Consider the following 21,660-nt stretch of genomic DNA (forward strand, 5'->3'; position numbering starts at 1 on the left):
TTGAACCTGATCCAACATCTCTGGAAAGGCCTGAAAATAGCTGTGCAGCGGCGCTCCCTGTCCAACCTGACAGACCTTGAGAGGATCTGCAGAGAAGAATGGGAGAAACTCCCCAAATACAAGTGTGCCAAGCTTGTAGCGTCATTCCCAAAAAGACTCGAAGCTGTAATCGCTACCAAAGGTGCTTCCACAAAGTACTGAGTTAAGGGTCTGAACACCTATGTATATTAAATCAATATTTTTGGGGGGGTGGGGTGGTAAATGTCTAAAAACCTGTTGTTGCTTTGTCATCGTGGGGTATTGTGTGTAGATTGATGGGGGGGAAACAATTGAATACATTTTAGAATAAGGCTGTAATGTAACAATGTGGAACAAGTCAAGAGGTCTGAATACTTTCCAAATGCACTGTAGATTGGGAGTAATGGTAATCAAGCATTCTCACGCTACAAGAACAGTAAATAGGCTCCTGCTCCTATGAGCTGTTCAGGCTTGCACAAGCCAAGTCTTGTCCTAGGCTACTTATGATGTATGTTAATATCACGTTTCCTTTTTGCAGGTTCACATATGCATGAATGCTCTGAGAGACATTACAATCAGGTCAAAAATGATTGGCACCCTGTATAAAATTAATACATACTGAGCTATATTGTATGTAAAATAGCTCTTTTCATGTGATCTGATTCCAATCCAAGTGCCAATGCTGTTTAGCAATCTCCAAGCATTTACATTTGTTAGATGACATGAAGATCGAGCTCTTTGCCCACGCACACCAGTGGTGGGTTTGGTGTCGAAAGAAAGATGCATGAAAGATGAATTCACTGAATCCCAAGGTGGAATGTACAAGAAATTTAGCTAGGCCAACTGAACATGTAGCCAATAAATGGACGCACTCGCTCTGGCTCTACTGGTGCCTATATTGCATTGATGTTACAAGTCATTATACCACCCTGCTCTTAGTGAGCTGCCCGTTTTGTCCCCGTGGGAGAAATCCAGTGCGCCCCTATCGGTGGTTGTGTGCTATATAATATAACTGTAGGCTACTTCAGTGGTTGTATGCCTGCATCTGTACTATAGATGCCTAATTCCTAAATAATCAAATTCATTTTATTTTCAATTAACACAGTGATGGCAAGTGTTTTTGTTGTTTTTCCTTTGTTATTGACTCTGAGAGGGATAACCTATCCCTTTAAAAAAAACAAGAGGTCTATCACACTAGCCAGGACAAATTATCAATGTATATTTTAATGTGACAATATATATTTTTGTTCTTTGGTATTTTACTTATCTATTTTTTACTCAACAGTTGTTTTCCTTAACTGCATTGATGGTTATGGGCTTGTAAGTAAGCATTTCACTGTAAGGTCTACTACACCTGTTGTGTCTCAGAAGGCAGAAGCAGACCTAGACAGGGCTCATTAATAATATTTACTATATTTACTTCAAACACTCAAAAAACAATTATAATAATAATAAGGGAATTTCAAGAAAGTCATTTCATTCTAGTTGGGAAATATACACTCAGTAGCCAGGTTAAGTACACCACCCCTTTCAATAAAATTGTTCACTCCTACAGATACAGTTGAAGTCGGAAGTTTACATACACTTCGGTTGGAGTCATTAAAACTTGTTTTTCAACCACTCCACAAATTTCTTGTTAACAAACTTTGGTTTTCGTAAGTCGGTTAGGACATCTACTTTGTGCATGACACAAGTAATTTTTCCAACAATTGTTTACAGAGATTATTTCACTTATAAGTCAGTATATCACAATTCCAGTCAGAAGTTTACATACAAAGTTGAATGTACCTTTAAACAGCTTGGAACATTCCAGAAAAGGATGTCATGGCTTTAGAAGCTTCTGACAGGATAATTTACATAATTTGAGTCAATTGGAGGTTTACCTGTGGATGTATTTCAAGGCCTACCTTCAAACCCAGTGCCCCTTTGCTTTACATCATTGGAAAACCAAAATAAATCAGTCAAGACCTCAGAAAAACAATTGTAGACCTCCACAAGTCTAGTTCATCCTTGGGAGCAATTTCCAAATGCCTGAAGGTACCACATTCATCTCTACAAACAATAGTATGCAAGTATAAACACCATGGGACCACGCAGCCGTCTTACCACTCAGGAAGGAGACGCGTTCTGTCTCCCAGAGATGAACATGCTTTGGTGCGAAAAGTACAAATCAATCCCAGAACAGCAGCAAAGTATCCATATCCACAGTAAAATGAGTCATATATCGACATAACCTGAAAGGCTGCTCAGCAAGGAAGAAGCCACTGCTCCAAAACCGCCATAAAAAAAGCCAGACTACGGTTTGCAACTGCACATGGGGACAAATATTGTACTTTTTGGAGAAATGTCCTCTGGTCTGATGAAACAAAAATAGAACTGTTTGGCCATAATGACCATCGTTATGTTTGGAGGAAAATAGGGGGAGGATTGCAAGCTGAAGAAAACCATCCCAACCGTGAAGCACGGGAGTGGCAGCATCATGTTGTGGGGGTTCTTTGCTGCAGGAGGGACTTTTGCACTTCACAAGATAATGGCATCATAAGGAAAGAAAATTACGTGGATATAATGAAGCAACTTCTCAAGACATCAGTCAGGAAGTTAAAGCTTGGTCGCAAATGGGTCGTCCTTAAGCCATTTTGCCACAACTTTGGAAAACAAAGTCAAGGTATTGGAGTGGCCATCACAAAGCCCTGACCTCAATCCTATAGAATTTGTGGGCAGAACTGGAAAAAGTGTGTGTGAGCAAGGAGGCCTACAAACCTGACTCAATTACACCAGCTCTGTCAGGAGGAATGGGCCAACATTCACCCAATTTATTGTGGGAAACCTGTGGGAGGCTACCCGAAACGTTTGACCAAAGTTAAACAATTTAAATGTAATGCTACCAAATACTAATTGTAAACTTCTGACCCACTGGGAATGTGATGAAATAAATAATTCACTCTACTATTATTCTGATTATTATTATTCTGATTTCACATTCTTAAAATAAAGTGGTGATCCTAGAATATTTACAAGGATTAAATATCAGGATTTGTGAAAAACTGAGTTTGAATGTATTTGGCTAAGATGTATGTAAACTTCTGACTTCAACTGTAGTCACTTGGCCGAGCCCTGCTACAGAAATCAGGCAGACAGGCATTGAAGCATTCAGTTACTGTTTCGAAAGGACATTAGAATGGGCAAAACAAGTGACCTAAGCGACTGAGCGTGGTATGATCATCGGTGCCAGGCGCGTCAGTTCCAGTATCTCAGAAGCAGCCGGCCTCCTGGGCTTTTCACACACATCCAGTCAGCAGCAGTCCTGTGGGCAAAAACAGCTTGTTGATGACAGGTTCGAAGGAGAATGACAATCGTGCAAACTAACAGGCGGGCCACGAACAAGAAAATAAACTATTAAGTACAACAGTGGTGTGCAGCACGGCATCTCAGAACATCGTCCTTGTCACGGATGGGCTATTGCAGCAGATGACCACACCGGGTTCCACTTCTATCAGCTATAAACAAAGAGGCTCCAGTGGGCAACCGATCACCAACACTGGACAATTGAGGACTGGAAAAACATTGCTGGTCTGACAACTCCCGGTTCCTTTGCATCATGCTGATGGCAGAATCAGGATTTCGCGTAAGCTGCATGTGTCCATGGCCCCATCCTGCCTGGTGTCAACGGTACAGGCTGGTGGTGTAATGGTGTAAGGAATGTTTTCCTGGCACATGTTAGGTCCCTTGATACCAATTGAGCAACATTTCTAGGCCCCAGAGAATTCAGACTGTTCTGGATGTAAAGTGGGATCCAACCTAGTACTAGATGGGTGTACCTAATAAATTGGACTTACCAATGGAATCATGATTCGTGTTATTATATAGGTTATATCTTTAAAAAAAAAATATACACACCTTATTTAAAATATTACATTTGTGGTTGACTAGAGCACAATTAAGTCTGGCCAAGACTATATATATTTTTTTCTTTGTATTGCGTAGAGACAGTCACTGACCAATAACCTGCATTAAAGGGAATTACCACTACAGAGGCACCAATAAGGTCGCTCTCTCACTGGTGCATCAGTACAGGACAGATTCACACAGGAAGCATCAAAGGGGAAAGGGGAGGAGGTGAAAGAGGAACATGAGGGATTTGTATTTATTTTTTATGTTGTGTGAATACATGCCCACTTAAAAGCTTAAGGGTTGATCAATACTACTTTCATTGTAGCTGTTTATGTAGTGTACCTTACATAATGTGTGGAGTCAAAATGAGAAAATATATGAAGACCCATCTCAATGTTATGTGTTTTTGTGGGAGGGGTATTGGAGGACAACTGGAGGTCTACTTAGAGTTAGTATGGAGAAGTATCTCAAAATGGTTGAAAGGACAGCGATGAGTATCTTAAAATGTAACCCATCATGGTAATCAGTGTATCAAGTATAGCTAGCTATAATTCCACTGTTTATGCTGATAATAAGAAAATAATTTTTACATGGCTAAAGGACAAGGATTACATATTTTGTCTTCAGGAAGCTCATTCAATATCTTTAATGAAGTGCCCTGGGAAAAATAATGGGATGGTAAAATCTATTGCAGTCGGTGGGTAAAGAAATTCAAAAGGTGTTATGATCCTACTCAAAAACAATTTGGATCTTGAGGTACAATATGTTAAAATGGATTGTGAAGGAAGGTGGATTGCCTTGAATATACTATTTGATAATTAACAGTTATGTCTCAAATCTATAAGGACCGAAAAATGACGATCCAAACTTCTTTGAAAATCCACTATATATACACAAGTATGTGGACACCCCTTCAAATGAGTGGATTAGGCTATTTCAGCCAAACCTGTTGCCCACAGGTGTTTAAAATCAAACACATGGCTATGCAATCTCCATAGACAAACATTGGCAGTAGAATGGCCTTACTGAAGAGCTCAGTGGCTTTCAAAGTGACACCGTCATAGGATGCCACCTTTCCAACAAGTCAGTACTTCAAATCTCTAGCCTGCTAGTGCTGTTATTGTGCCGTGGTCTGGGAGCAACAACGGCTCAGCCGCGAAGTGGTAGGCCACACAAACTCACAGAACAGGACCGCCGAGTGCTGAACTGCGTAGAGTGTAAAACTTCTGTCCTCGGTTGCAACACTCACTACCGAGTTCCAAACTGCCTCTGGAGCAATGTCAGCACAAGAACGGTTAGTTGGGAGCTTCATAAAATGGGTTTCCGTGGCCAAGCAGCCACACACAAGCCTAAGATCACCATGCACAATGCCAAGCGCTGGAGTGGTGTAAACTCACCACCATTGGACTCTGGAGTGTTGAATCACACTTCAACATCTGGCAGTCCATCGGATGGATCTGAGTTTGGCGGATGCCAGGAGAACATTACGTGCCCCAATGCATAGTGCCATCTTTAAAGTTTGGTGGAGGAGGAATAATGGTCTGGGGCTGTTTTTCATAGTTCGGGCTAGGCCCCTTAGTTCCAGTGAGGGGAAATTTTAACTCCATTAACTCCATAGCATACAATGACATTCTAGACGATTCTGTGCTTCCAACTTTGTGACAACAGTTTGGGGAAGGCCCTTTTATGTTTCAGCTTGACAATGCCCCCGTGCACAAAGCGAGGTCCATACAGAAATGGTTTGTTGAGATCGGTGTGGAAGAACTTGACTGGCCTGCACAGAGCTCTGACCTCAACCCCATCAAATACCTTTGGGATGAATTGGAATGCTGACTTTGAGCCAGGCCTAATCGCCCAAAGTCAGTTCCCAACCTCACTAATGCTCTTGTGGCTGAATGGAAGCAAGTCCCCGCTGCAATGATCCAACATCTGGTAGAAAGCCTTCCCAGCATGGAGGATGTACTGTTTCTCTGTGTTAATTTACATGTGTAGTTGTATGTGTTTTTTATATTTAAAAAAAAACTTTTGTTTCTAAACCTTTCTCTTGGGAATAAAGAAGAGAAAAAAAAGGTAGGGAAAATGTGTTTTGGGAGAGTTTAGATATTGACTAGACTGGTGGGGGTCAGGGGTGCAGGTGGCTCAGGCTAGCTGGGAGGTCTGGCAGAAATTTGATATGGAGGATTTCTTAATAAAGACATTTTTTAAGTGATTTGTTAAAGGTGCTATACGATATTGATTATTGAATTACTTTTTATCTAGTTCAGTCTTATCAATCACTTAAACATATTTAACGATGATCTCTTACCTAGCTTGATGTCTGGGTGCATTTTTTCAAATTGTTTGTTCTAAATAGAGAGGGCTAGAAGGGCCATTGGTTATATTGGATTGTGTAGAAATGCAGTAAATTTGCTTTAGATGTCAGACCCTTTGCAAAGTTATGTCCCCCCCACTTTAAAACCAAAGTTGTCCCCTTATATTAAGGTATTTTAATGTGTGAACCCCCTCCAAACCGCATGCGGGCGAGCTAAATCACGCTTGTTAATTTTCAGTAGCTGGAGGTTGGTTTCCACTGAAATTATTTGTTGATTAGTGTAGAAGAACTTGACTGGCCGGCACAGAGCCCAGACCTCAACCCCATCGAACACCTTTCGGGTGAATTGGAATGCTGAATGCGAGTCGGGCCAAATTGCCCAACATCAGTGTCGGACCTCACTATGCTCGTGGCTGAATGGAAGCAAGTCCCCGCAGCAATGTTCCAACATCTGGTGGAAAGCCTTCCCAGAAGAGTGGAGACTGTTATAGCAGCAAAGGGGGAGGGCAACTCTATATTAATGCCCATGATTTTGGAATTGGATGCAGGTATCCACATACTTTTGGTCATTGTGTATTTATAAGAATCTAATTTGACTCATAACTATTTTACAATGGTAGGTAACTAGGAAAGGGGATACCTAGTCAGTTGCACAACTGAACGCATTCATAAATGCATTCAGTTCTCATGTCTTCTGCATTTAACCCAATCCCTCTGAATCAGAAAGGTGCACACTATTAAGTACATCAATAGACCGTAAAGGCAATAATACTGCTCATTTTCACCCTCTGGCGCTCATATTATGAATTATGGACACGTTGGCACTGGTTGATGTATGGACGCTTAAAAACCCGGACATACTTGTCCCAAAGTCACACCTGCGTTTGTCTTTGGTGTGTGCTTAGGGTCGTTGTCCTGCTGGAAGGTGAACCTTCGCCCCAGTCTGAGGTCCTGGGTGCTCTGGAGCAGGTTATCATTGATCTCTCTATACTTTGATCCATTCTTCTTTCCCTCAAACTAATCTCCCAGTCCCTGACGTTGAAACACATCCCCACAGCATGATGCTGCCACCACCATGCTTCACCGTAAGGATGGGGCCAGGTTTCCTCCAGACGTGAAGCTTGGCATTCAGGTCAAAGAGTTCAAACCTGGTTTCATCACACCAGAGAATCTTGCTTCTCATAGTCCGAGAATATTTAGGTGCCTTTTGGCAAACTCCAAGTGTGTTGTCATGCCTTTTCCCGAGAAGTGGCTTCTTCCATAAAGGCCTGATTGGTAGAGTGCTGCAGAGATGGTTGTCCTTCTGGAAGGTTCTCCCATCTCCACAGAGGAACTCTAGAGCTCTATCAGAGTGACCATCGGGTTCTTGGTAACCTCCCTGACCAAGGCCCTTCTCCCCCGATTGCTCAGTTTGGCCGAACGGCCAGCTCTAGGAAGAGTCTTGGTGGTTCCAAACTTCTTCCATTTAAGAATGGAAGCCACTGTGTTCTTGGGGACCTTCAATGCTGCAGAAATGTTTTGGTACCCTTCCCCAGATCTGAGCCTCGACACAATCCTGTCTCTGAGCTCTACGGACAATTCCTTCGACCTCATGGCTTGGTTTTTGCTCTCTGGATACACCGGAGCTCAATTTCGAGTCTCATAGCAAAGGGTCCTAATACTTATTTAAATAAGGTTTGCAAAAAAATTCCAAAAACCCATTATTGCTTTGGCATTATGGGGTATTGTGTGTAGATTGAGGATTTCAAAAATTATACATAATCCATTTTAGAGTAAAGCTGTAATGGACCCAAATGTGGAAAATGTCAAGGGGTCTGAATACTTTCCGAAGGCACTAAATCCTAACTGGTTATCCAGTAGGCTACTAAGAGAGACACATCCGGTGTTTCAAATGGGTCTCTTTGCTGTTATACAGAATAAAATCATACATTTCCAGTCACTTGACAATGGAGCCCTGTTTAAATTATCCTCTTTTTTAAAATGAGGCTTTACAGAGTTGGCTACTATTCCAATTTTATAATCCAAAAGAGGCACAACATATTACAGCAAATAATATGGCTAGATGCCAATATACGGAGAAGATAAACCAGTTCTCGTGTAGATAATGTTTTAGGAACGTATAGTTATGAATGATATAAAACAGTCAAATTATGTCACGCAATTAATCAAGGGGTATGGAGATGTATGCTCAATATAAAATGATAACCAACTCATCCCAGCTCTGCCACAAAAAGGTGAGGAGGATTATTTAAGATAGTGTTTGAAGAGGTAAGGTTCCAGATGTTTTCAAAAGATATGCATGGACTCTGTATGGGTGGGAGGGCAAAGAGACTGGAGGTGGCACAACGGAGTGCTGGGGTGTAGGGTTTGAGCGTGGTCTGAAAGTAGGGAGTAGCAGTTCCTCTTGCTGTTCCGTAGGTAAGCACCATGGTCTTGTAGTGGATGCGAGCTTCGACTGGAAACCAGTGGAGTGTGGGGATGAGCGGGGTGACATGAGTGAACTTGGGAAGGTTGAAAACCAGGCAGGCTGCAGCGCCCTGTATAAGTTGCGGGGAGCCCAAACAAGGAGTTGCAGTAGTCCAGATGGGAGAGGACAAGTGCCTGGATTAGGACCTGCGCCACTTCCTGTGTAAGGTAGGGTCGTACTCTACAGATGTTGTAGAGCATGAACCTGCAGGAGCGAGTCACTGCTTTGATGTTTGCAGAGAACAATAGGGTGTTGTCCAGGGTCACACCAATTTTCTTTGCACTCTGGGAGGGTGACATTGTGGAGTTGTCAAACGAGATGGAGTTATTTGAGCTGGCAGGCCGTCCCTGGCAGGAAGAGCAGCTCTGTCTTGTCGAGGTTGAGCTTGAGCTTGAGGTGGTGTGCTGACATCCAAGTTGAGATATCTGCCAGGCACACAGAGATGAGTGTTGCCACCTTGGTGTTAGAAGGGGGGGAAGGAGAAAAATAGTTGAGCATAGCAATGATAGGAGAGACGATGTGAGGATATGACGGCGCTGAGTGACTTGGTGTATAGAGAGAAGAGGGCCTAGAGCTGAGCACTGGGGGACACCAGTTGAGAGTATGTGGTGCAGACACAGATCCTCTCCACGTCACCTGGTAGGAGCGGCCTGCCAGGTTTGATGCAATCCAAGAGTGTGCAGAGGCTGAGACGCCCAAAACGGAGAGTGGAGAGGATATGATGGTTCATGGTGTTGAAGGCAGCAGATCGATCTAGGAGGATGATAACAGAGGAGAGTCAGCTTTGGCATTGTGGCGAGCCTCCATGACACAGAGCAGTCTCGATTGAGTGAACCGTCTTGAAGCCTGTCTGGTTAGGGTCAAGAAGATCTTTGTGAGAGAGAGTTTAGAGACCGCACACTCAAGTGTTTGGGAAAGAAAACAAAGGAATAGGTCTATTGTTTATGACGTCAGGAGTCGTGTTGTGTGTTTGAGGAGGGGAGCGACTCGGGCCATTTTGAAGACTGAGGTGTCACGAGCAGTGGTCAGGGATGAGTTGATGAGGGAAGTGAGGAATGAGAGAAGGTCTCGGGTCCAGCAGGCAGGTTCATTGAGAGTGGACTCAATAGGCTGAGTGAATGAGTAGCATGTCAAAGTGGTTGACAAAGTTGTCTGTATGGAGGGAGGAGAAGGTAGAAAATAGTTTCCTAGGGTTAGAAGCAGAAGCTTGAAATTTAGAGTTGTAGAGAGTGGCTTTAGCAGCAGATGCTGAGGAAGAGAAGGTAGAGAGGGAGCGAAAGGATAGGTACACCACACCGGAAGATTACTTTTCTCCATTTTCGCTCAGCTGCCCATAGCCCAGCTCTAAGCTTGCAATGAGTTATTCAGCCAAGGAGCAGAAGGGGAGGGCCGAGCCGCCCGGGAGGAAAGCGGACAGTGCGAGTCATGGTATGCGGAAAGAGAGGATAGTAGTGTAGAAGAGGCAGAGTCAGGAGGTGGGAGGGAGAAGGATTTAGCAGAAGGGAGAGATGATAGGATAGAAGAGGAGAGTAGTGGGTAGTGGCTGAGTGGTTAGGGGTAGTGGGGTTAGGGGTAGTTGGGTAGTAGTAGAGTAGTGGCTGAGTGGTTAGAGTTGGAGGAAAGGGAGACTGAAAAGGAAACAAGTAGTGATCAGAGACCTGGAGGTCAGTTGCAGTGAGATTCGGAGGCGAGCAGCCTCTAGTAAAGATGAGGTCAAGCGTAGTGCCTGCCTTGTCAGTTGGAGGAGATTGGGAAAGGGTCAAGGAGGCAAGGAGGGGAAAGAAATGGAATTAAATTAATCGAATGCAGTCGTCGGGAGGTTGAAGTCGCCAAGTACGAAGTGTGGTGAGCCATCGTCAGGAAATTAGCTTATCAAAGTGTCAAGATTGAGATCTGAAAATATCTTTGTAAGATACTCAAGTGAGAGAGTGGTGTAGAGCCTCCCTCCCTCCCTCCCTCCCTCCCTCCCTCCCTTTCCTGCCTACCTTCCTTACTCGAACAACGGTCTTTATTTTAGGCGCCACTGACACAACCGCCACTTTCAGCTGAGCTGACCATGGGAGACTGAAGTACTAACACTAATTGCTAATTGCCTAGGCAGAGGTGAAACCACTGCCCCTCCAATACAGCCACTGATTACCAAAACAAGTTGGCAAATTGCCCTGCCCCTTAATTCTGGTTCCTGTGTCCACAACTATCTGCAAATTATGAGCAGTCAGCAGTTCACACACCATGTAGCCCACTGGAAAGACAGGCAACACTTAAAGTAGATTGCCCGAGCTAGTAAAAATACAGTACTGGACCACAACAGATATAAACAAAAATATATATTTCTCACTCCTGGAGATATCAGGAGTTCTCTAGCTGTAGAATTAAGCACTCGCAGAGTATACACGTTTAAGGTCCTCCAAACTTGGCTACAAGTGGATCTTCCAGCAAGACAATAACCACAAGTACACATCAAAGTCCACAAAAAAATTGTGAATTGACAACAAAAATCAAAATTTTGCAAGGGCCATCTCAGTCTCCGGACTTGAACCCAATTTAAAATCTGTGGTTTGAATTGAAGAGGGCTGTCCATAAGAACAGATGAAGGATATCAAGGATCTGGAAAGATTCTGTATGGAGGAATGGTCTAATATCCCTCCCAGTGTGTTCTCCTATCACATAAAATATTTTACTAAAATGCTCAGTATTGAAAATAGAGGTGGCAATAATTTTAACCCCTATCTTTAAAAAAAAAAGTATTACTTGTCAAACAAAATCTACTTTCAGAACATTTGTATTAGTATACAATTAAATGATTAGTTCAGCATTGTATTCTTAATTTTTTTCAGTATTTTTTTCCTCATCTTTATCAAGGGTGTCAATAATTATGAACCTGTCTGTATATATGTGTATTACCATGTAAATACTTACACACAAACACATGCAAATTTACCATGAGGTAAAACATACAGTCTTCAATACTGTAGTCCAGCTATTCCCAAAAGACTGCATCCCAAACACGCAATGCCGTTGGTGGTACGCCAAATAAAAATGTGATTCACATTTTCAAACAGTCCATTCAGATCTTCCAACAGCGCTATACATTTGGGTGATGTTTTTTTCTCGCCTGAGTAGCCTCGTTTCACTGCCAAAAATTAAATGAAACCATCTAGTGTTCAGCGAAATAACAACGCAATGTCAAAAACAGGTAGCCTCGTCAAATAATGAACATCCAATCACATTAACCGTTACTCTTTCGCGGGAATTCCACTAACGGTCCGGTCCGTATGTAGCCAAACGTAGCTGCTGCTTATTCCGTTTGCTCGAAAATGGATGAATGGTTAAAAATAAGTAAGGCCCGCATCCATAGACACATACCAGCTCTACTGGCAGTACTGCTACTACCAGCAGTACTATACCTGCACCTGTCAACGACACAAGCTGTTCTGCTTTCACGAGCACATCCAACGCTAGCATCAGTCATTTTACATTTGTTGTTAGCCCAGCTATCATGCATACTGACAGTTGGGAATATGATGCAGCCGAAGAGCTACTGCCCCCTTACCCAGGAAAGCACAGAACAACAGACAGGGACGTTGGACCATCGAAGAGGCGCAAATATGATGAGATCTACATTGATTTGGGGTTCACTTATATTGGGAGTAGTGCCTTTCCAGAGCCACAGTGTTAAATGTGCAAAAGTACTATCTCACAACTCGATGAAACCTTCACTCTTGCGCAGACATTTAGAGACAAAACATGCCAATTTGAAAAATAAGCCTCAGGATTTTTTGAGCGAGATTTAAGATGACTTTCGAGTAGTAAGACATGTATAAAAGCAACAGATACTATTTAATAAGAAGGGGCTAGGAAGCGTCTTATATGGTGAGCTACCAAGTGGCTAGGACAGGCAAGCTCCATACTATTGTGGAGGACTTAATTCTTCCTGCTGCTGCAGATATGGCTGGGACAATGCTGTGGGAAAAGGCCCAAAAACCTATACACACAATGCTTTCATCAAACAACACTGTATCACGATGCATCAGTGACATGGCTGGAGATGTTTTGAAACAATTACTGTTTCGCATACAAGCCAGTGAATTCTATGCGTTACGGCTGGATGAGTCAACAGACATTGCAGTCCTGGTATATGTCCGTTACGTTTCTGGTGGGTCAATTAAGGAAGACATTATCTTCTGCAAACCACTGGAAACCAGGACAACAGGAGAGGATAGTTTTTAAGTACTGGACAGCTTTGTGACATCAAATGGACTTTGGTGGTCAATATGTGTTGGTATCTCTACCGATGGCGCAAAAGCCATGACAGGGAGACATAGTGGAGTGGTAATGTGCGTGCAAGCAGTTGCTCCCGACGCCACTTGGGTACACTGCAGCATCCACAGAGTGGCTCTTGCTGCCAAGGAGATGCCTGACAGCTTGAAATACGTTTTGGACACTACAGTGAAAATGGTTAACTTTGTTAAAGCAAGGCCCCTGAACTCTTGTGTATTAAATGCATAATGCAATGATATGGGCAGTGACCATGTTACGCTTTTACAACATACAGAAGTGCGCTGGTTATCAAAGGGAAAAGTATTAACAAGTTTTTAAAATGTTCTTTACTGACCATAATTCTCACTTGTCTGACCGCTTGCATGATGACGAGTTTCTCACACAACAGGCCTATCTGGGTGATGTTTTTTCTTGCCTGAAAGATCTGAATCTAGGATTACAGGGACTCTCCTCAACTATGTTCAATGTGCGGGACAAAATGAAGGCTATGACTAAGAAATTGGAGCTCTTCTCTATCTGCATTAACAAGGACAACACACAGGTCTTTTCATCATTGTATGATTTTTTTTGTGTGCAAATAAACTCAAGCTTACAGACAATGTCAAATGTGATATAGCGAGTGAGTGAGCTGGGTGTGCAATTACACAGGTATTTTCCCGAAACAGACAACACAAACAACTGGATTCGTTATCCCTTTAATGCCCTGCCTCCAGTCCACTTACCGATATCTGAACAAGAGAGCCTCATCGAAATTGCAATAAGCGGTTCTGTGAAAATTGAATTTAATCAGAAGCCACTGTCAGATTTCTGGATAGGGCTGCGCTCAGAGTATCCTGCCTTGGCAAATTGCACTGTTAAGACACTGATGCCCTTTGCAACCATGTACCTATGTGAGAGTGGATTCTCAGCCCTCACTAGCATAAAAACTACATACAGGCACAGACTGTGTGGGAAATGATTTAAGACTGAACTCTGCAATGTTGGGTTGTATTGGAGAGGGTCTATGTACATCCTTTCAAGCACACCCTTCTCATTAGCCTGTGGTGAGTTGTTCACAATTGTTGATGAACAAATAAGGTTTTATATGTAAGATGGCTAAATAAAGAACAAAATTATTGATTATTATTATTTTATTATTATGTGTGCCCTGGTCCTAAAAGAGCTCTTTGTCACTTCCCACGAGCCGGGTTGTGACAAACTCGCACTCATTCTTATGTTTAATAAACGTGTCGTATAGTTTTGTGTGTGGCAGGCTTACAATGATGGCAAAAAAATAACATTTGAGAGTGTGCTGACCCTGGTGCTAGAGGGGGTACGCAGCTGGAGGTTGAATGTTTGAAGGGGTACACGATCATAAAACGTTTGGGAACCACTGCCGTAGGCTATTCCCAAACACACCCTTCCACCTGCCTTACCTTTGCTCTTGGGTCCTACACCCATAGTTACATATTTTAATTGCTGTCTCTTTCTCTGACACTGCTGTTGAAACTTGTATAATTACCTGACTGTGTTTGGCATCTGACTGGTTTATGATATTTGTTTCGTGATGTATAACTATACTGAAGAAAAATATAAATGCAAATGCAATAAAAACGCAATTTCAACAAATTTAGTTACAAGGAAAATCAGTCAATTTAAATAAATGAATTAATCTATGGATTTCACATGACTGCAGGAGCGCAGCCATGGGTGGTTCCACCCACTTGGGATCCAGGACCTGCCAATCAGAATTAGTTTTTTATTACAGACAGAAACACTCCTTAGTTTCATCAGCTGTCCGTGTGGCTGGTCTCAGATGATCCCGCAGGTGAAGAAGTCCTGGGCTGGCGTGGTTACACGTTGTCTGCGCTTGTGAGACCAGTTGGAAGTACTGCCAAATTCTCTAAAATGATGTTGGAGGCTGCTTGTGGTAAAGAAATTAACATAACATTTTCTGGCAACAGCTCTGGTGGTCATTCCTTGCAATCTGCATGCCAATTGCACACTCCCTCAAAACTTGAGACATCTGTGGCATTGTTTTGTGTGATAAAACTGCACATTTTAGAGTAGCCTTTTATTGTCCCCAGCACAAGGTGCACCTTTATAATGATCATGCCGTTTAATCAGCTTCTTGATTTGCCTCACCTGTCAGGTGGATAGATTATCTTGGCAAATGAGAAATGCTCTCACAGGGATGTAAACACATTTTTGCTCATAAGAAATAAACTTTTTGTGTGTACATTTCTGGGATTTTTTATTTCAGCTCATGAAACATGGGACCAACACTTTACATGTTGCATTTATATTTTTATTCAGCATATTTTGGTCATAGTAAGTTCCGCTGTAATAATGTCATCATTACAAAGTGGCCTCATGCAGGATGTTGGCCCAAGGGTTTTAATAGAAGACAGTATCTTAGAAAGTTAATGTTGCCTTAATCATTTGAATATTTACACACAATTTACTATGTTTGCAGTTTATGATTCATAGCATAATCAGGATTGGAGCGTACACACTCTAAACTGTTCCTTCATGATTTTCAATCATGGGTTGTTCTCAGACCAGACAGGGCCTCTTACTTCTCCTAATTAATTCCCTCATCCTCTTTCACATCCTCTACAACTTTCCATCTATCTTACCATGACGTAAACATGCAAGCAACATCCTTGCTGCCAAAATGTATACACGATGTCATAAAAGCCAGAGGACAGGCCTTCAATCTAGTTAAATGTCTTCCAGATGTCTCTATCCATATTAAATGTCTTGTCATAGATGGATTTCAAACACCTGATCGTTTGTAACCTTTTATGGTTTGGAGTATACCCAATTAGGTTGTCTTTTCTTGGGGATTATTCTAAATCGGCTCTTTTTTTCTCAAGATTTGTCTCTAATCTCCCTCTCTTCTCTTCTCTCCAACCCTCTCCCCAGTATGGGATAGTCCTGGACGCAGGCTCCTCTCACACGGCCATGTACATCTACAAGTGGCCGGCAGACAAGCAGAATGGCACGGGTGTGGTCACTCAGCACACTGAATGCCACCCCAAGGGTAAGACAGTATCCCAATGGAAGGATTCTTCCAGGTGGTTGTCTGCTATTTACCAAGTGTTTACATAGAAATTACTTGGTAGAATCGTAATTAAATTGTTATTACTCTTTTGTTCCTTAAAACAAGTAGTATTACCATGTGTTACCAGTGAGTAACCAATTATTTGAAGTACCAGAAAGTACAGATTTACATCTGAAATGTTTATCAAAGAGCAGGCAAATGGGGTGGCAGGTAGCCTAGTGGTTTTAGCATTGGACTTGTAACCGAAAGGTGGCTAGTTTGAATCCCCGAGCTGACAAGGTAAAATGTCATTCTGCCCCTGAACAAGACAGTTAATCCACTGTTCCGAGGCCATCATTAAAAATAATAATTTGTTCTTAACTGACTTGCCTAGTTAAATAAAGGTAATAAAAAATATATATTTTTTAAACAATAATAATTGTAAAATACTGTATTACCCAAAACCTTAACCCCAATAAAACTTTTTGGGTGCTCCAGTTGGCAAAGAACAGTCCCCATTGTGTGCTGTGTTCACGCCATTTCGGTTACGGTATCTCATCCCACAAGGCCAGAGATAAAGAAGCAGAAAAACATAGATGCCTAGCAACGCTGGATCTGTCAATAGTTCCGCAGTGACTCAGTGCACTGTGTGGTTTTCCAGTCCTGTCATGCCTAGAATAGTTACGTGTTTGTATAGATCACGGTAGTTGGCTGCTTTAATTCATGTGAAGTATTTGTAAGTACACAAGCTCTCCTAGAGTACATGTAAACAGCATATACATTTTAGTAATTTATCAGAGGCTCTTATCCAGATCGTTAGGTCAGACAACTACATGTCATAGTCATAGTAAGCACAGTAAGTTATCAGAGAAGTCAGTGCAAGTAGGTTGCAGCTAGGGAGTTCTGTATAGCACTTTGTGACATCGGCTGATGTAAAAAGGGATTTATAAATACATTTGATTGATTGAAGCAGCAACATCAACAGCTCCTCCCATCTGTCATCACCTGTACCGCTAGTGCCAGGAAACAATACATGCTTCACTTACTGTAATTTACTGTCTTTCAGCAACCGCATGGGTTAAGACCTTTACATATCCTGGGATTCTCTGACCAGTATAACATGATGGGATCAAACACTGAAATCTCGACTTCTTCTTCCTCCTCTCTACCTCACAGGGTATTAGAAACAAAGAGTTCAAGGGTGTTAGACTCAAGGTAGCACCTGGGCAGTTTGGTCTGTCTTGGAATTCGTCGGGCTCCAGCTAAGCTAGCTAACTGTATTGGAAAGTAGTTTGTGTGCGTGTGTGAGTTTTGTGTGTTGGAACAGAAGCTTTCCAAGGGGTGAGACTACCCAACGTCTCCCTCACAATGTAATGTGTTGAGCAGAAAGCTCTGCCTCCTGCTTCAATGCCCCACAGAATGCAGGGAATTCTCTTGATCTGGTCTGAGTTGGGGGAAGGCATGCATGACCTGATCCCTGGGTCACTGCCTGGGCTTAATCCTGCTCCATGAACCAGGGCATTGACACCCAGGTGAGGGGTGTTTGTTCTGCCATAAAGTATGTCTGGGTGTTCCCGCTATGCAGGCGGAGGAATCTCTAGCTATGCGGGACAGCAGCGAGAGGCAGGGAGAAGCCTCCAGTCTTGTCTGGACCAGGCCACGAGGGACATCCCCAGAGCCAGGCACCACCTCACACCTGTCTACCTCGGAGCCACCGCTGGCATGAGGCTGCTCAAGTGAGTTATAGTTTGTGTATGCATCTGTGTGTGTTTGAGTGTGAGTGCACAAGCATTTGTGTCTGTGTATCTTTGTGTGTGTGTGTGTGTGTACCTTTGTTTACATACAATCAGTGGCTAAGGATTTCACACTCAGAGGCAGACAGGCAAGAACAAGCCCCCACCTTTCATCTGCCAAGCTCTAAGCAAACACTACCACACCTGTTTAAAACACAAGGGATGTCATATTCCGACATTCTGATCAAAGAAGCATACACAACAGTAGAGGCAGCTGAGGGGAGGACGGCTCATAATAATATCTGGAATGGAGTGAATGGAATGGTATCAAACACATCCATTCCGTCATCCTCCCCTTCCTCCCCTCCAATGATACACACACATTATGTACACACAAAGTTACACTAAGACACCCATGTCCATGCAGATATGTGCACATAGACATTTCTCATGCTCTTGCACACAATGGTTTTAAACACAAGCAAAGTTAACAGAATGTACATCAGAGACAGACAGATGGGCGGACAAAGTCAGAAGTTTACATACATACAGTTGAAGTCAGATGTTTACATACACCTTAGCCAAATACTTTAAACTCAGTCTTTCACAATTCCTGAAATTTAATCATAGTACAAATTCCCTGTCTTAGGTATGTTAGGATCACCACTTTATTGTAAGAATGTGAAATGTCAGAATAACAGTAGAGATAATTATTTATTTCAGCTTTTATTTCTCAATTAGTATTTGGTAGCATTGCCAAACGTTTCGGGTAGCCTCCCACAAGCTTCCCACAATATTTTGGGTGAATTTTGGGCTATTCCTCCTGACAGAGCTGTTCTATAGGATTGAGGTCAGGGCGTTGTGATGGCCACTCCAATACCTTGACTTTGTTGTCTTTAAGCCATTTTGCCACAACTTTGTAAGTATGCTTGGGATCATTGTCCATTTGGAAGACCAATTTGCCACCAAGCTTTAACTTCCTGACTGATGTCTTGAGATGTTGCATCAATATATCCACATAATTTTCTTACCATCTATTTTGTGATGTGCACCTCCTGCAGCAAAGCACCCCCACAACATGATGCTGCCACCCTGTGCTTCACGGTTAGGATGGTGTTCGACTTGCAAGCCTCCCCCTTTTTCCTCCAAACATAACGATTGTCATTATGGCCAAACAGTTCTATTTTTGTTTCTTCAGACCAGAGGACATTTCTCCATGTGCAGTTGCAAACCGTAGTCTGGCTTTTTTATGGCGGTTTTGGAGCAGTGGCTTCTTCCTTGCTGAGTGGCCTTTCAGGTTATGTCGATATAGGACTCGTTTTACTGTGGATATAGATACTTTTGTACCTGTTTCCTCCAGCATCTTCACAATGTCCTTTGTTGTTGTTCTGGGATTGATTTCCACTTTTCGCACCAAAGTATGTACATCTCTGTGAGACAGAACGCGTCTCCTTCCTGAGCGGAATGACGGCTGTGTGGTCCCATGGTGTACTTGCGTACTATTGTTTGTAGAGATGAACGTGGTACCTTCAGGCATTTGGAAATTGCTCCCAAGGATGAACCAGACTTGTGGAGGTCTACAATTTACATTCTGAGGTCTTGGCTGATATCTTTAGATTTTCCCATGATTTTAAGCAAAGAGGCACTGAGTTTGAAGGTAGGCCTTGAAACACATCCACAGGTACACCTCCAATTGACTCAAATGATGTCAATTAGCCTATCAGAAGCTTCTAAAGCCATGACATCATTTTCTGGAATTTTCCATGCTGTTTAAAGGCACAGTCAACTTCGTGTATGTAAACTTCTAACCCACTGGAATTGTGATACAGTGAATTATAAGTGAAATAATCTGTCTGTAAACAATTGTTGGAAAAATGACTTGTGTCATGCACAAAGTAGATGTCCTAACTGACTTATAAAACTATAGTCTGTTAACAAGAAATTTGTGGAGTGGTTGAAAAATAAGTTTTAATGACTCCAACCTAAGTGTATGTAAACTTCTGACTTTAACTGTACATAACGTTACTATAAAATACATTCACACACAAAGTTGCACAATAATAGATTCTAACAAATGAAAATATCGAATTGTCGCCTTGTCTTTCTCTTTGTGTTATTGCAGGGTAAAATGTGAGTCAGGTTGGGGTTCTGAGATGAGTCAACAAGATTGAGAGATGTGCGTGTGTCTCGTTAATAGGTTATTGTCAGTGGTGGAAAAAGTACCCAACTGTCACACTTGAGTTAAAGTATAGACACCTTCATACAAAGTTACTGAAGTAAAAGTTACAGAGTAAAATATAGCATGATTAAAAGTATTTGGTTCTAAATATACTTAAGTATCAAAAGTTAAAGTATAAATATTTTCAAATTTCTTATATTAAGCAAAGCAGACGGCAACATTTTTTAAATTTCCGGCTAGCCAGGGGCACACTCCAACACTCAGACATCATTTTCAAACGATGCATTTGTGTTTGGTGAGTCCACCAGAGGCAGTAGGGATAACCACGTATTCTCTTGATAAGTGCATGAATTGGACCATTTTCCTGTCCTGCTAAGCATTTCAAATGTAACGAGTACTTTTGGGTGTCAAGGAAAACGTAGGGAGTAAAAAGTACATTATTTTCTTTAGGAATGTAATGAAGTAAAAGTAGTACTTTAAACTATTTCTACTTAAGTACTTTACGTCACTGGTTATTGTTGTCAAGCTGAGTAATGTTGTTCAGTCAATATCCCCATGTTGATTCGTGCCTGTACCTTCTCTTTGCGCATCTAAAGTATCTGAAGTGGTACATTTCCCTTTCTCAACAGTATCTCCAGCCCTGTCCAGTCAGCTCAGGTCTTAAAAGAAGTGGGTGGAACAATCCAGTCCTATCCTTTTAACTACCAGGGGGCAGCCATCTTAAGTGGCCAGGAGGAGGGAGCGTACGGCTGGGTCACTGTCAACTATCTCTTGGAGAACTTCATCAAGGTACCATGGCTCAGCTTTCACAATTCTATAGTTATTTATGGTACCCCAAAGAAGTGTTTATTTATACAGTTGTTTGTAAATAAAGATCCTGCATAAACATTGCTATGGTGGTTCGAAATCGATCCCTGCCTTAAGCTTTTCTTTCAATGCAACCATAAGCAGTTAAAAACTTAAGAACCCTGTGTTAGTTTCCTTTAAAGCTTCTGTAGACATTCTTTGAAGATTGAAAGGAAATTGATTATAGCTACCAAATGACTGATTTCCACTAAGGCTGATTCTTGTGTTAGGATTAATTGGTTGAGTATATGGCTACCTGAGGACCTCTAGTGACCATTACAGCACAGCTGACTAGACAAGCTACCCACACACCTCTCATATTACTATGTTTATCCCTATGTGCCCACTGCAGTATGGCTTTGTGGGCCATTGGCTGAGCCCAGGCAGACAGACTGTGGGGGCGCTGGACTTTGGTGGGGCTTCCACCCAGATCACCTTTGTGACCAAGGACGAGGTGGAGGACAAGAGGGACAGGATGAATCTACGTTTGTACGGCCATGACTACTCCCTGTACACACACAGCTTCCTGTGCTACGGACGAGACCAGGTCTTCAAACGCCTACTGGCTCACTTGGTGACGGTAGGAAACACTCTGTTTGGCCACAACAACATCAGAACCCCCTAAAGGCTACTTACTGTAAGCTTCACTCCATTTCACAGCCTGTTCACCCTGCCATCATCCAGAAGGCGAGGTCAGTACAGATGCATCAAAGTTGGGACCGAGAGAATGAAAAACAGCATCTATCTCAAGGTCATCAGACTGTTAAATAGCCATCCCTAGCCGGCCTCCACCCATTACCCTGCCCTGAACTAAGTCACTAGCTGCCTACCACCTGGTTACTCATCCCTGCACCTTAGAGGCTGCTGCCCTGTGTACATAGACATGGAACACTGGTCACTTCAATAATG

The 21,660-nt window shown here is 42.5% G+C and overlaps 1 protein-coding gene across 2 annotated transcripts in view; it reads left to right on the plus strand.

The window, feature by feature from the left end:
- Positions 1 to 21,660, plus strand: part of LOC118385256 (ectonucleoside triphosphate diphosphohydrolase 2-like) — a 51,941-nt gene that overhangs the window by 27,450 nt on the left and 2,831 nt on the right. For both annotated transcript variants that reach the window (XM_035772243.2, XM_035772242.2), the window contains exons 2-5: positions 15,876 to 15,993; positions 17,579 to 17,729; positions 20,535 to 20,694; positions 21,104 to 21,331. In XM_035772243.2, the coding sequence (XP_035628136.1) occupies positions 15,915 to 15,993; positions 17,579 to 17,729; positions 20,535 to 20,694; positions 21,104 to 21,331 (618 nt within the window). In that variant the 5' untranslated portion in view covers positions 15,876 to 15,914. The remainder of the gene's footprint in view (positions 1 to 15,875; positions 15,994 to 17,578; positions 17,730 to 20,534; positions 20,695 to 21,103; positions 21,332 to 21,660) is intronic.

Source organism: Oncorhynchus keta, chromosome 6, assembly GCF_023373465.1.
Source record: "Oncorhynchus keta strain PuntledgeMale-10-30-2019 chromosome 6, Oket_V2, whole genome shotgun sequence".
NCBI classification, from domain to species: Eukaryota; Metazoa; Chordata; class Actinopteri; order Salmoniformes; family Salmonidae; genus Oncorhynchus; species Oncorhynchus keta.